General features: G+C 41.1%; 1 protein-coding gene across 1 annotated transcript in view; it reads left to right on the forward strand.

Moving 5' to 3' along the window:
- Positions 1–12,544, forward strand: part of LGR5 (leucine rich repeat containing G protein-coupled receptor 5) — a 68,724-nt gene that overhangs the window by 31,784 nt on the left and 24,396 nt on the right. Inside the window, exons 4-5 of the mRNA XM_081928017.1 lie at positions 1,210–1,281; positions 12,122–12,337. Of these exons, the coding sequence (XP_081784143.1) occupies positions 1,210–1,281; positions 12,122–12,337 (288 nt within the window). The remainder of the gene's footprint in view (positions 1–1,209; positions 1,282–12,121; positions 12,338–12,544) is intronic.

Raw genomic sequence — 12,544 nt, forward strand, 5'->3', positions numbered from 1 at the left:
TACATGCTATAGTAACAAACAAATAACCCTACACACATAACACAGTTCAAAAGGCCATATATTGTTTAGTTAGCCCAAGGCCTGGGAGGAGAGGAGTGTTTTCACCTGATGCCTAAATATATGTAATGTACGGTAGATGGCACAGGGCTTCAGATGATGATCGCAGGGTTCAGGTAAGTTAATATGGGGGGAGGTGGTCCTTAAGTTATTGTGGTCCTAAGCCGTTTAAGGCTTTATAGGTCAAGACCAGCTCTTTGAATTGGGTCCAGAAACTAATTGGCAGGCAGTGCATTCAAGCCAGGATTGGCATTAAATGCTCAAACCATCTTGCTCTGGTGATTAAAGTGGCCACTGAATTGTGCACTGTCTTCAAGGGCAGCACCATGTATCATGCGTTGCAGTGATTTAATCTAGAGATTATCAGAGCATAGGCAACAAAAGTTAGGCTATTCCTGTCCAGGTAGGGGTGCTGCTGGGCCACTAGCCAAAGCTGATGGAAGGTACTCTGCACCACCAAGGCCTCAGGTGGATCCAAAAGTAACCCCCAAGCTGCATACCTGCTCCCTCAGAGGAAAGGTAACCCCATCAAGAGCCTCAGTCTTATCCGAATTAAGCTTCAGTTTGTTGGCTCTCATCCAGTCCATTGCAGAGACAAGACAAGTGCCTCACCTGCGGATGTAAGGGAGAAGTAGAGCTGTGTGTCATCAGCATATTGCTGACAATCTACTCCAAAATTCCAGGTGACCCCGCTCAGTGGTTTCATGTAGCATAGGGAAAACAGCTGTCCAAGTGGGACTGGAACCACTCATCCACAATATGGACAGCTCTTTAAATGACAAGAAGAGGCACACACTTACATTTTATTAATTTATCTCATTAATATCCTACCTTCCTCCATGTATTTCTGTCTCCTACCCATTTTATCCTAACAACAACCCTGTGAGATAGTTTAGGCTAAGAGAGAGTCTTTCGGCTATCCCCACAATGCTACGCCGGCTCTCAAATTATACAAAGTTTTGGTTTTATCTCTAAACCTTAGTTTCAAAATATTGGTAACTAGCAGGTGGTACACTCTGTTTTGGAGACCAGATCTCACACCCATGTTACTAACCATGGGGGGGGGCGGTTTATACCAGTGTAAGATACTAAACACTGGCCTCTGGTTTGTAGGTTAAAATTGTTTAACACTCTTTCTCTCTCCAAACGCAGAATGCTTCAGAATAATTTGCTAAAGCAAGTTCCTGCTGAAGCACTCCAGAACCTGCACTCTCTCCAGTCTCTGTAAGTATATGCATATACCCTATAATACACTACATGGTTGTTAATGTGATTATGCCAAAGTATGTCATTGCATAACCTCTGCTCCCATTAATTATAAAAAAATAGCATAATCTGAAGTACAAAGTGACACTACATGGCAGAAATAATAGTGTTCAAATGAAGCACAAGATCACAACTTTTTTTCAAAGTATAATTCTTACTGCTTAAACAAAAAAATAGTTGAATAAGGAATTGCTTCCTTGAGCGTTCTGGTCTCTCTCTCAGATAGAACAGATTCCAGTGTACTAAAGCCCTCTATTGAGAGTGTCCCATTTAATATATATTCAAATAATAAATACAGAATTAGTATTTCATGCCACAAAGGCATAATCTCTCTTCCTCTTGTGTTTCAAAGGCTGCAGAACAAGGGTGGTGCAATGTATTGCACCTGTGTGTCAACTTAGAATTCTGTCTGATCCAATATTTTACTTTAAATGAAAGTAAGCCTACAGTCTACATGATTGCTGAAATAAATCTGACAAACGAGACCCAATGAATACTACAGCAGAAATGCATTTCAAAAAGAAACTTTCATTTCCATTTTAGTGATTTTTAAGTCTGTGCATCAGGCTAACTTGTGTTGCTTCCTCCAACAACCTAAATAGTAAGTGTTTATATATATGATAAGCCATATAAACAAAGGGTTCTTTGTGGTGTTGAAAGAGAGTTGAATTTTCAACAGAGTTTCTAAATAAACTATCTCGCTATCTCTCGTTCTTTGTTGCAAATGCCTTTCTAGAAGATAGAAAAGAGGAGGCGAAGGAGAAAGAAGGAGAGAAAACTGAGAGGTTGTGTTGACTGTGTAAGGGTGTTTGGTGACAAAATTAAAATAAAAAGAGAATGAGAGTGGTCAGTAGGAACTTTAAACAGCTGTGGAGCAGACAGCAGATAGGAATGATAAGTACCGTACATGTACAGAGCAGGCTGCTATCAGTTGAAAGAGGATCGTTGGCAAATGTGACCTCTTTGAGGAAAAGAAAACCAGGATTATTTTGTTTCTTCCAAATGAGTTAGTGCCCGTCTGATAAAGGTGTGCATAGATTTAGTTTCTCGTTTCATACAACCTAGTAATTTTCTATCCATAAGGTGATTTGCGTCTTGGTTTCCGATTTACAATGAGGATTCTTTTGAAACTATTCAAAACCAGGAAACCTTTTTTTAAAAAAAGTTGAAAGCTTTAAAAGCTAACTAGGAGCTTCTACAAAATGGGAGCTTTCTTTTGAGGTATGACATGGTTTAGAAGTTAGTTCATTTGAAGGTGTTTTATTTGAATTCTGAAGGCTTTGTCACATTTTGCTCATGTGCCCATCTTATTGCTTGTCTACAGGTTACCCAGAATTGTACAGCTATGCCTATTCTTCCATCTAGCACAAATAGAGTGATCCCCACCCTGAAAAGACACATTCTATTCCCAAATGCAGAATTAATTTACTAGATCACCATGGGGCAAACAGGTTTTCTTCCCATCCCCACAAAACCTTTTACCAGTGTCTGAGAGGATGATGGGCATTTTGGACTAAGACGAGTAGCATAAGTAGCCTATTCTTTTAAACCACCAGGCATTTATGACCTAGGTATTAATGGGCAGTGCTTATTTAGATCAGGGGTAGGGAACGTTTCCCGGCTGGTGGGTCTCATCCTGCATTCCCTGCACCCAGTGGGCCACTATGGCAGGTGGATAAAGCCTATAAAACAGAATTTGCATGAAGGTGCTGATTTTTAAATATCTCTTGGGAACATAGGAAGCTACCTTATACCACATCTGACCATTGGTCCATCTAATTTAGTAGTGTCTGCACTGTCTGGCAGCATCTCCCCAGGGCTTCATGCTGGTTTCCCTTGCAGCCATCCCTGGGCAGGCGTGGAACTGAACCTGAGGACTTCTGAATGCAAAGCAGATGGTCTACCCTATGGACCTTCCCCATAATGAACATAGATCTTAAACAAACCATTTAACATTACATTTCATTTTGCATACAAATTCAGTCTGTAGCCTCTGCTCCAGCCACGGGCTGCAATGAGATTCTAAATGAGGCAAAGTGGGTCGAGTTGTCAAGTTCTGTTCCTCCTTCACTTGAAAGCCCTCTACTAACGGCATCCTTATTCTGATTTGTATATATCTTCCTCTGCAAGTGCTGAAATGCTGGGACTGCCTGCCCCACAACATTTAGGAACACTGGGTTCCCAAATGTGACACTGGCTTCCCATGGGTGCAAGCCCATCTCTTCATTGCCCATCCTGACTTTGCTTGTACCAGCCATGAGAATCTATTGACCTGTATAGATGGTATATTACACTGGTGAAGCTAGCCAAACTCTATAAGGTAGATAATAAATGCTGGAAATGTAAGGAAAAAGAAGGTACCTGTTATCATATGTGGTGGGATTGTAAGAAAGTGAAATGCTTCTGGGATATGATATATAATGAAATTAAGAAAATGTTGAAATATACATATACTAAAAAACCGGACACAGGGACACAGGTGGCGCTGTGGGTTAAACTGCAGAGCCTAGGACTTGCCGATCAGAAGGTCGGCAGTTCGAATCCCTGTGACGGGGTGAGCTCCCGTTGCTCGGTCCTTGCTCCTGCCAACCTAGCAGTTCGAAAGTACGTCATGTGCAAGTAGATAAATAGGGACTGCTCTGACGGGAACGTAAACGGTGTTTCCGTGTGCTGCTCTGGTTTGCCAGAAGCGGCTTAGTCATACTGGCCACATGACCCGGAAGCTGTCTGCGGACAAACGCTGGCTCCCTCGGCCTATAGAGCAAGATGAGCACGCAACCCCAGAGTCAGTCACGACTGGACCTAATGGTCAGGGTTCCCTTTACCTTTACCTAAAAAACCGGAAGCTTTTCTGCTGGAAATTGTAGGTACAGACATTAACAGACAAGATACTAAGCTTTTCCTATATTCAACAACTGCAGCAATAATTTTATTAGCACAGAAGTGTTAATAAATAGGGCTGGCCTCTTAGTTCATGAGCTGCTTGAAGTTGCATCCTGCTAAAAAGGAGCACTGTGTATTAGGGATGTTTGATTCCCTATGTGCCAGAGAGGAAACAGCTGGGATCCTGAAATTGTGTCTGGAAGCAGCTGCAGAAGTGGGTTTCTGACCCACAACCAGGGGATGGACCCAGAAGAAATATGAGAGCCCCAGAAAGACTCAACCTGTGAATTAATCGAAATGGACTGGAAACTGTGTAAAAAAAATCCCAAGGCTCAGGAACTGGGCTGTTTGATTTACTCAAGAGGAAGAATTCTGAGGAAACTTCTAAGAAGTCTGTGGACTCAGCTACACAGCTGCAAATAAAATGTTTTAAGTGCGTTGTAAAGTGCATTATACAAATGCGACACTAGATTGTGATGGTGAGCTATGGCAAATTCAATATATTTTTCAAGAAGCATTTTCAGAACATTTTTTATATATGTCTAGATTCCACCTCTGTGTTTGGAGGCAGACTGGTGCTCATGCTCTTTGGACTGTGGGGTAATTTACAAAAAGACTCTTCATGCAAGCTCAACAATGATTTTGAAATGAGTTCAATATTTGTGAATTCTGATGCAACATATGCCTATGTATTTAGCTGTCCACATGGAACTCTTCCTCACAGGTAACAACAGTGTTATTCAGTCAGGAATGTGAGAGACATCCAGAATTATGTGTACAGTGGTACCTTGGTTCCTGAACTTAATCTGTTCTGGGAGTCCATTCAACTCCCGAAACTGTTCAAAAACCAAGGCGTGGCTTCCGAAGCTGCGTCAGACATTCAGCTTCTGAAAAACGTTCGCAAACCAGGAGCTGATTTGTTTGGAAGCCAAGCCGTTCGAGAGCCAAGGTACCACTGTATCATGGAAAACACTGCTTTTAGTTCTGCCACTTTATCTACTCCTCTGGTTCTTAGTGGGTGCCTAAACAAAACTATATTCGACTTCATTGAGCAGACTATTGCACATGAAAGTTCAACACCATAGAGCATTTATAATAATAATAATAATAATTTATTATTTGTACCCCGCCCATCTGGCTGGATTTCCCCAGCCACTCTGGGCGGCTTCCACAAAAACCAGAAATACACTAAAATATCACAGATTAAAAACTTCCCTGAACAGGGCTGCCTTAAGATGTCTTCTGAAAGTAAGGTAGTTATTTATCACTTTGACATCTGATTGGAGGGCGTTCCACAAGGCGGGTGCCACTACCGAGAAGGCCCTCTGCCTGGTTCCCTGTAGCTTTGCTTCTCGTAATGAGGGAACCGCCAGAAGGCCCTCGGCGCTGGATTTATCCTCAAACTGCAAGGGACTAATAAGGCTATTTCCTGGAGTATTTTCCATGTGATTCATGGTGGAATTTTTTTCTAGTGTCAGATGCACATGTGCAGATTTTGTATAGCATCTCTTTAAAAATTCACAAATAATATGAAAGGTTTTTTTAAAACCACCTATGAAGGTGATTGTGAGGAAATCCTGCCTATACATCTCTTTGGAATGCCCCAAACTGACATCTAGGCCTTAGAAGATGAAAGCTAAGATTAGCCTCTGAGCATCTTTAGTTCTCATTCATTACTTCCTCCTTCAATGCCCTTTATGGCTTCTCAGATCCTGTATTTGTATTTTCTCTGAGGTGAATGTACTTCATGGCTGTGTCCCAGAAAGTGCACTGTAGTAGCATAAGGAATTAGTATTTTATTCCTAGATATAACGAGAATAAATGAGAAAGACTGATTGTCATAACTCTTAAAGTATAATATTTTCTACATAAGCTGCAGAGCATATGGCCAGAGCACGCACAATTTGTTATTAAAAGCGACATTAGGTTGCATTCCTTATGCTTCGTGAATTCTCCTTGAAAGATTTCGACATTTTAAGTGAGTTCATGATCAATTTCATGTTATATTCTTCCTTATATGCTATCTATAGTAGGAAATAATAAAAAAAGTATCCCTAAATTGGCCCTCTTTTGAGCACAATAGCTGCTTTTAAACTTTCCACATGTTAGCCATATATTTTAAATTATAAATAAGGTACAGTTTATGAGCTAATGGATTTAGCTTTGAAAGTGCCAAAACTTTGATCAGCGCAACTAAAACAACTGAATGAAAACGTTAAGGTTTTCATTGCATGTTTTATAGATCAGCATGCATTATTTACATTATGACAGGAAGCACAATCACTAATGAAAAGTTTTATTATCTGTAACTAGAAAAATGGTACTTAGGAATAAAAGAAAAGATTAGATAACAAAGGAACATTTGTGGCGGTAGGTTTTAAGACTGCTTTGTGAACTCTTTAACTGGGTTGCATTTTCTGTAGTAGTACATGCTACAGTAGCTTCTTAGCGTGGCATGTTAAAAATTAACTTTGCTGGATTTGAATGGGAAATTAATATAATTACTTCTGTATAGATGTGTACTGCATGCTTGCCATAAGCTTAGGTATATATCCTGTAACATTTAAAGGTTAAAAGTTAATGCACAGAACTAAACTTTTTTAAAAAGATGTATGACTCCAAAGGGCAGGCAGAGTGCCCACCCTCCAAAAAACAGTGGGATGCTCTCTCTAGGGAGACCTGCCTCTTGTCAACATTGATATATTTTCAGTACCAGGTCAAAATGTACTTCCACACCCAGGCATTTAGCTGTTAATTTTTATTTTGTGAGGTTTGATGGCTTTGTTAGTGGCTGTTTAATAGTGCTTATACTAATGTGTGCTTATACTAATGTTTGTGGTGGCAGTTGGGTGTTTTATTTGTCTTGAATTTATATAGGATCACTTTTAGTCAGAGATTCTTTTTGATCCTACCTACTTTTATTTTTATTATGTTTTCTGTTCCAATATATAAATCACCTTGAAACTTTATGGTAGAAGTGATTCCTGCAATGCTATGTTGATGCACAGTCTGGATAACACAGTCGGTTAGTGTGGGGAGCCAATAATGCCAAGGTTGCAGGTTCGAGCCCCATATGGGACAGCTGCATATTCCTGCATTGCAGAGGGTTGGACTAGATGTTCCTCAGGAGGTCCCTTTCAACTCTCTACTGATTCTGTTATTCACTGTGGGAAATATAAATGCAAAATGGCTTGTAGCTGCTTACAACCAGTTGCTGTGCTGACCACTGGTGCTCTTACCAATGATACCCCCACCACCAATAGAACAATTTAGGGCACAATCCAAAGTCGCTGCTGCCAAGACCCTTTGGGGCAGCAGAGCCGCTGCCACATCTGTAGCCCTACCGTTCATGACAGCAGAAAGTGGGGAGAGGGCAATTGGGCCCAGCCCCTGCAACAGCTCTAGGCAGCCACAGCTGTTGGGTCAAGATTGGCCCAATGGCATCTCCTGACAGAAGAGAGACCAGCTCAGGCATTTACCCTCACTAGAGTCAACATGCTGCTATCTGCCTTATTGCAGGGCAGATTCGATGGTAAACCATACGCGGAACAAGTCTGCCCCTGTAGCTTGATGGAGGTAGAAACTGTCTCTCATGCCTTGTTACACTGCCGTTTCTACGGGGATATATGCTCGGTATTTATTACCCCTGCTATGCAAAAATCTCCAAATGAATCCAAACTTCAATGTCTAAAATCCCTTGTAGAAGACAAGGATCCTGAGATCACCCTAAGGGTAGCCAGATTCTGTGTGATTGCCATAAAACTTAGGGAACAAGCTGTGCTATCATAATGATTAAGGCCTTAAATGATAATTTAAGGTTATATGTTAGTGACTAAGTTTTAATTTATATATATTTTAACTGTTGCTATATCTGTATTGTCCCTGTTATACCTAATTGCAAATTCAAATGTACCCCATCATGTTTTATGACCACCTTGACCAGCTAAGGATCCAGTGAATCTCTGAATAACTCAGCCCTGCCTCTGCCCCTTCCTCAGAATGTTCCATTTGCAATGGACTCTGCTGGTGCTGATACTCCAGCATGTGGACGGAGGAGATCAGCACCCATGGAGCATCACTTGGGTCACTTCCTGTCAGAGCTTGGGTCACTTCCTGTCAGAGGCTAACAGGAAGCTGGCTCAGCTGGTAGAGCTTAGCCAAAAGGTGCCGCCACTCAATCCAACACCCGCCTGCCCCCCAACAAGTCTGGTGTTTGGATTGCTCTGCAAGTCATTACTTTGAATATTTCAGTGGAAATGGTGGACAGGTCTGTGCACATTTAGGAGCAGTCAGTGAGGAGGGACTGCATCACACACCTGGCCTCCCAGCAGCAGGCTCTGATGCTTACCAGGAGAGAAAGGGGTGCTGTGATGGATGTTGTGTAGGCACATGGATGCACTCACACAGCACTGACCACCTCACCTTCTCCTAGCAAGTGGCAGAGATGTCGCTGCCAGGAGGTCAGGTGTGCGGTGGTGCCTTCTCTCACCCATCAGTCCTGTGCACATCAAGTACCATTCCATTCAGCAAGATGACACTTGATGACACTGCAGATGATGCTAGAGCTGGCCCTAAAGTAAATTACTGTAAAATGCAGACAGCCCATCATTTATTGTTTAAGAGGGTACAGAGTATGCCCGCTGCTCAGGCATATCATGCAGACTTATGCCTAAAGTCCTACAATCCCAACTAATATAAGCAGCAGTGCTAGAAGAAAGAGCTATAAGATCTAGGTCATATATAAGGCAGGATGTTAGCCCTGCTGGAGAAAAACACACACGTGCGAATTGATTAAAGAAAAGGTTTTTAAAAAGAAGCTTTAATCAGTGTAACTGTCAAGCTGGTGAACTCTAAAGTCCTTGGCTTAGACTGAAACGTCACACAGACAAGAAATGCCTTTCTGACTAAATGCAAAGAAACCTTGTATTTCCATTTAAAGTATATCTCACTTGGAAACGTAGCACAAAATATTCTTGTTGCCCTTGCAGAGAGTGGGTATTTCTAAACATTTCCAGCTTTACCCATTTGTTGACAGACCTTGTGAGCTGTTTTGGAAGCTGTGTCCCCACAGCCTGCCATGTCAGTTTTCATATTGAAAATTTAATTGTAAAAGGGCTTTGACACTGAACTTTTATAAATTTGTTCCAACTGACCTTGTCTCAGTTATTTGCCAGCCTGGCATAAAGCCACAGAAATTGTTATTTGTTCTCGTGCAGTAGGTAGAAATACTGTGAACAAGTAGATAGAAAGGACCTGACGTTTTACATGAGCAAAAACGAAGAAGCAGCTTTAAATAAAAAGATTAACAGGCCTGCCATAAAGCCCAGTTTCTTTCAAATGAGCTAGCTTTGCCTCGTACAAGATTACTTGGTCTGCTTGCATTTTCATTTTGTTCAGTGAAAAAAAGAAAACATTTAAGCATATTTTTACTTCATCTTTCTTTTCTTTTCTTTTTGTATAATTTATCTGGACACAACCTATTTAGCCCGCAAAGTATTTCCTAAACAAGGGTGCTGGTTTGAACATCACTGTAAACCATGGTTGATATGGGTTTTGATATGGGTTTGAATGACTCAGAATAGCCTTGGGCTTGTGCATTAGCAACCTACCTCCGACCAGTATGGCTGCAAGAAGAAGACCAAAGCTTTTGCTTTCATTATTTTATTAACTGCAGCTTGCGATTTTTTCCTGAAGCAAATGATGTGTGGTTAATCTCGACTAAGCCTTGTTTGACAAAAGGCAACTTCAGGCCATGGGCTTGAACCATAGTGTAAAGTTGGAATGTAACACTAAACTGCTGTTGATTAAAAATGGAAGCAAAACATGCAGCTGCTACCAGAAATACCCCACCTCCCACTGCTCCTTTTCCCTCTTTCTCTGTCTACTTTGTTTATTATTCCTTTACTTTCTGAAGAACTCAAAGTTGCTAGCATGTAAAAGTACTGAAACAATATTTCAATTATAACCCCCAAATTAAATCCAATCTCAAAACCACAAAAAATTCAGTAATAATTTCTACGCAACCAAGTACCAGATAAAAAAATATTCAGCTCTGGGTTCCTTCATCCTTGCCCAGGAAGGCTTCAATTCTATGAAGCTCAGAAGGTAACTAACTCACTGTTCTGTGACTCTTTTAGTTGATTCATTGAAGGTATTTCATTCCTATTGGGCTTATCCGTTTCTTGTGGTTCATTTCCGAGAACGCTAATCTAAAGAACAAAGCCCCCAATGGTGCAATAGGTCAGTGTGTCCGGCTGTTAATCGGAAGGTTGGTGGTTCGAACCCATCCAGGAATCGCTGTGGGGTCCCTTCTAACACTACAATTCCATGACTCTATGAAAGAAAACTACTACATACTTTTAAAGGAGCAGTTACTTCCAGCTGTAATGTTGCATCAAATATTCTTCCTAATGCATTTTGGTTTGGGGTCCTTGGGTTGTGCTATAACACCTTTCTCTCTCTCCAAGCAATCTAATCCAATACATCTATGAAATCCAGTAAAATTAATATTGATGCGGATACAGGATAGACTATGGATTTTTTTTTAAGTTCTGTATTCCTTTAAAGAGGGATATGACCTCTGACCCTCCAGATGCTGTTGGACTCCCATCAGACCCAGACAGCATGGCCGATGGGGCTATAGACCACCAACAACTAGAGTGCCACAGGTTCCCTATGCTAGGTTTAAATAGATTACCCCTGGATTTCTGTCCCTTTTCTTCTTTTTCCATCCCTGCAAGTGCAGGAAAGCGAAAGACTGTTAAAGGTTTGGATGCAAAAGCAATGGAACTAGGAGCAAGTGAGGTAACAGGATCTGCTAATCACACTGTGCTGGAACCTTTGTTTCAAAACCACCAAAGAATATATCTTAGCTGCTAAATAGTGCTGAGAAAATACATCTGCTGTGCTGACTGCCTTATGCAGTAACAAATAGACTGTGTGCATTGAGGACTTTTGCGGTTTTGCTATAACCCTGTATTGTTTGTTGAAGGAAACTGGTGACACCTGCACTGTGGCATTGTGGAATAAACCCTGTTGCTTTTCTTCAGGACTCTACAATTATATTAGTTAAGTGGTCCCAGCACTGGATTTAGGGGGGGGGTCAGGTGGTTCCCCCACACAGGGCGGCAAGCTGAGGGGGCACAAAACTGTGATGTAGTGCACTTGAGAGAATGTGCAAAACAGAAGGTGAGAGGAGGGAGGGTGCCAAAAATGTTTCCTTGCTCAGGGTTCCCTGGTGGTCTCCTATTGCTGGCTCTGCAACAACCAGCGCCAGCAATTAGGAGTTCTTTTGTGCCTTTAGATTCACCTCAGGAAGAACACTGAGTTAAGGTAAAATAAAGAATTTGCTAACTGAAAAGGGACCTTTATTTGCATCTTGGATTTGGAAAACATATGAGGAAGGATGATTCAGTGCCCTTCCAGAACCATTCTGTCACACATTTAAGTTTCTGTTACCACTGGTAGAGCTGCCCAGTACCACACATGGAGAATGGGCCATCACCTTTATATTTAAAACATCGATTCAGTGAGGCAATTTATAATAGTGCTAAGAATGGCAAGTCACATTTTTTTTCTTTCTTTTTTTTGTAGCCCTTTCTCGCTTACAAAATGGTTTATGATTCTTAACCCATGTGCCTTCAAGCTAGAAATGGCCCACAAAGCTGAATCTGGTCCATGAATCTGGTCTCTTCCATATCTGGCCCACAGCAGACCTTAATCAAAGTGTGATAAAATGCTTACAGTTGTTTGCAGCATACAAAAGGGAAGATAAAAGAAAGTATTGAAAAACTGGGATATTATTATTCTCAAAAGCAGAAACTTGCTCCTTGCTCCCTGTTAGATTCATTTATTAGCAGATTTTTCTTCTGCAAAATAATAATAATAATAATAACGGTTCTGCATTTTTTTTAAGACGCCTTGATGCTAACCATATCAGCCTCGTGCCCCCCAACTGCTTCAGTGGCTTGGTTTCACTGAGACACCTGTGGTTAGATGACAACTCTCTGACAGAAATTCCGGTGCAAGCTTTCAGAAGTTTGCCAGCACTTCAAGCAATGACACTGGCTCTGAACAAAATATACCACATTCCAGATTACGCTTTTGGAAACCTCTCCAGTTTAGTGGTTCTGTAAGTTTTCATTGCATTTCAAAGTGTAACATTTGAACCTTGTTATTTTGCATCTTGAAGTAGTTGGTTTAATATTATATGAATAAGAGAGAAAGAATGTGCTTTCAGTAGATGCGAGCAGCAAAAATGTGACATGATTGATAGAGCCAAAAATTGGTTAACAATTGGTTAATGTGGCTAGTTGAATGAAATAGAGGTTGAGATTGT

This window comes from Podarcis melisellensis (genome assembly GCF_964234715.1).
Source record: "Podarcis melisellensis genome assembly, chromosome: 10".
Lineage (NCBI taxonomy): Eukaryota > Metazoa > Chordata > Lepidosauria > Squamata > Lacertidae > Podarcis > Podarcis melisellensis.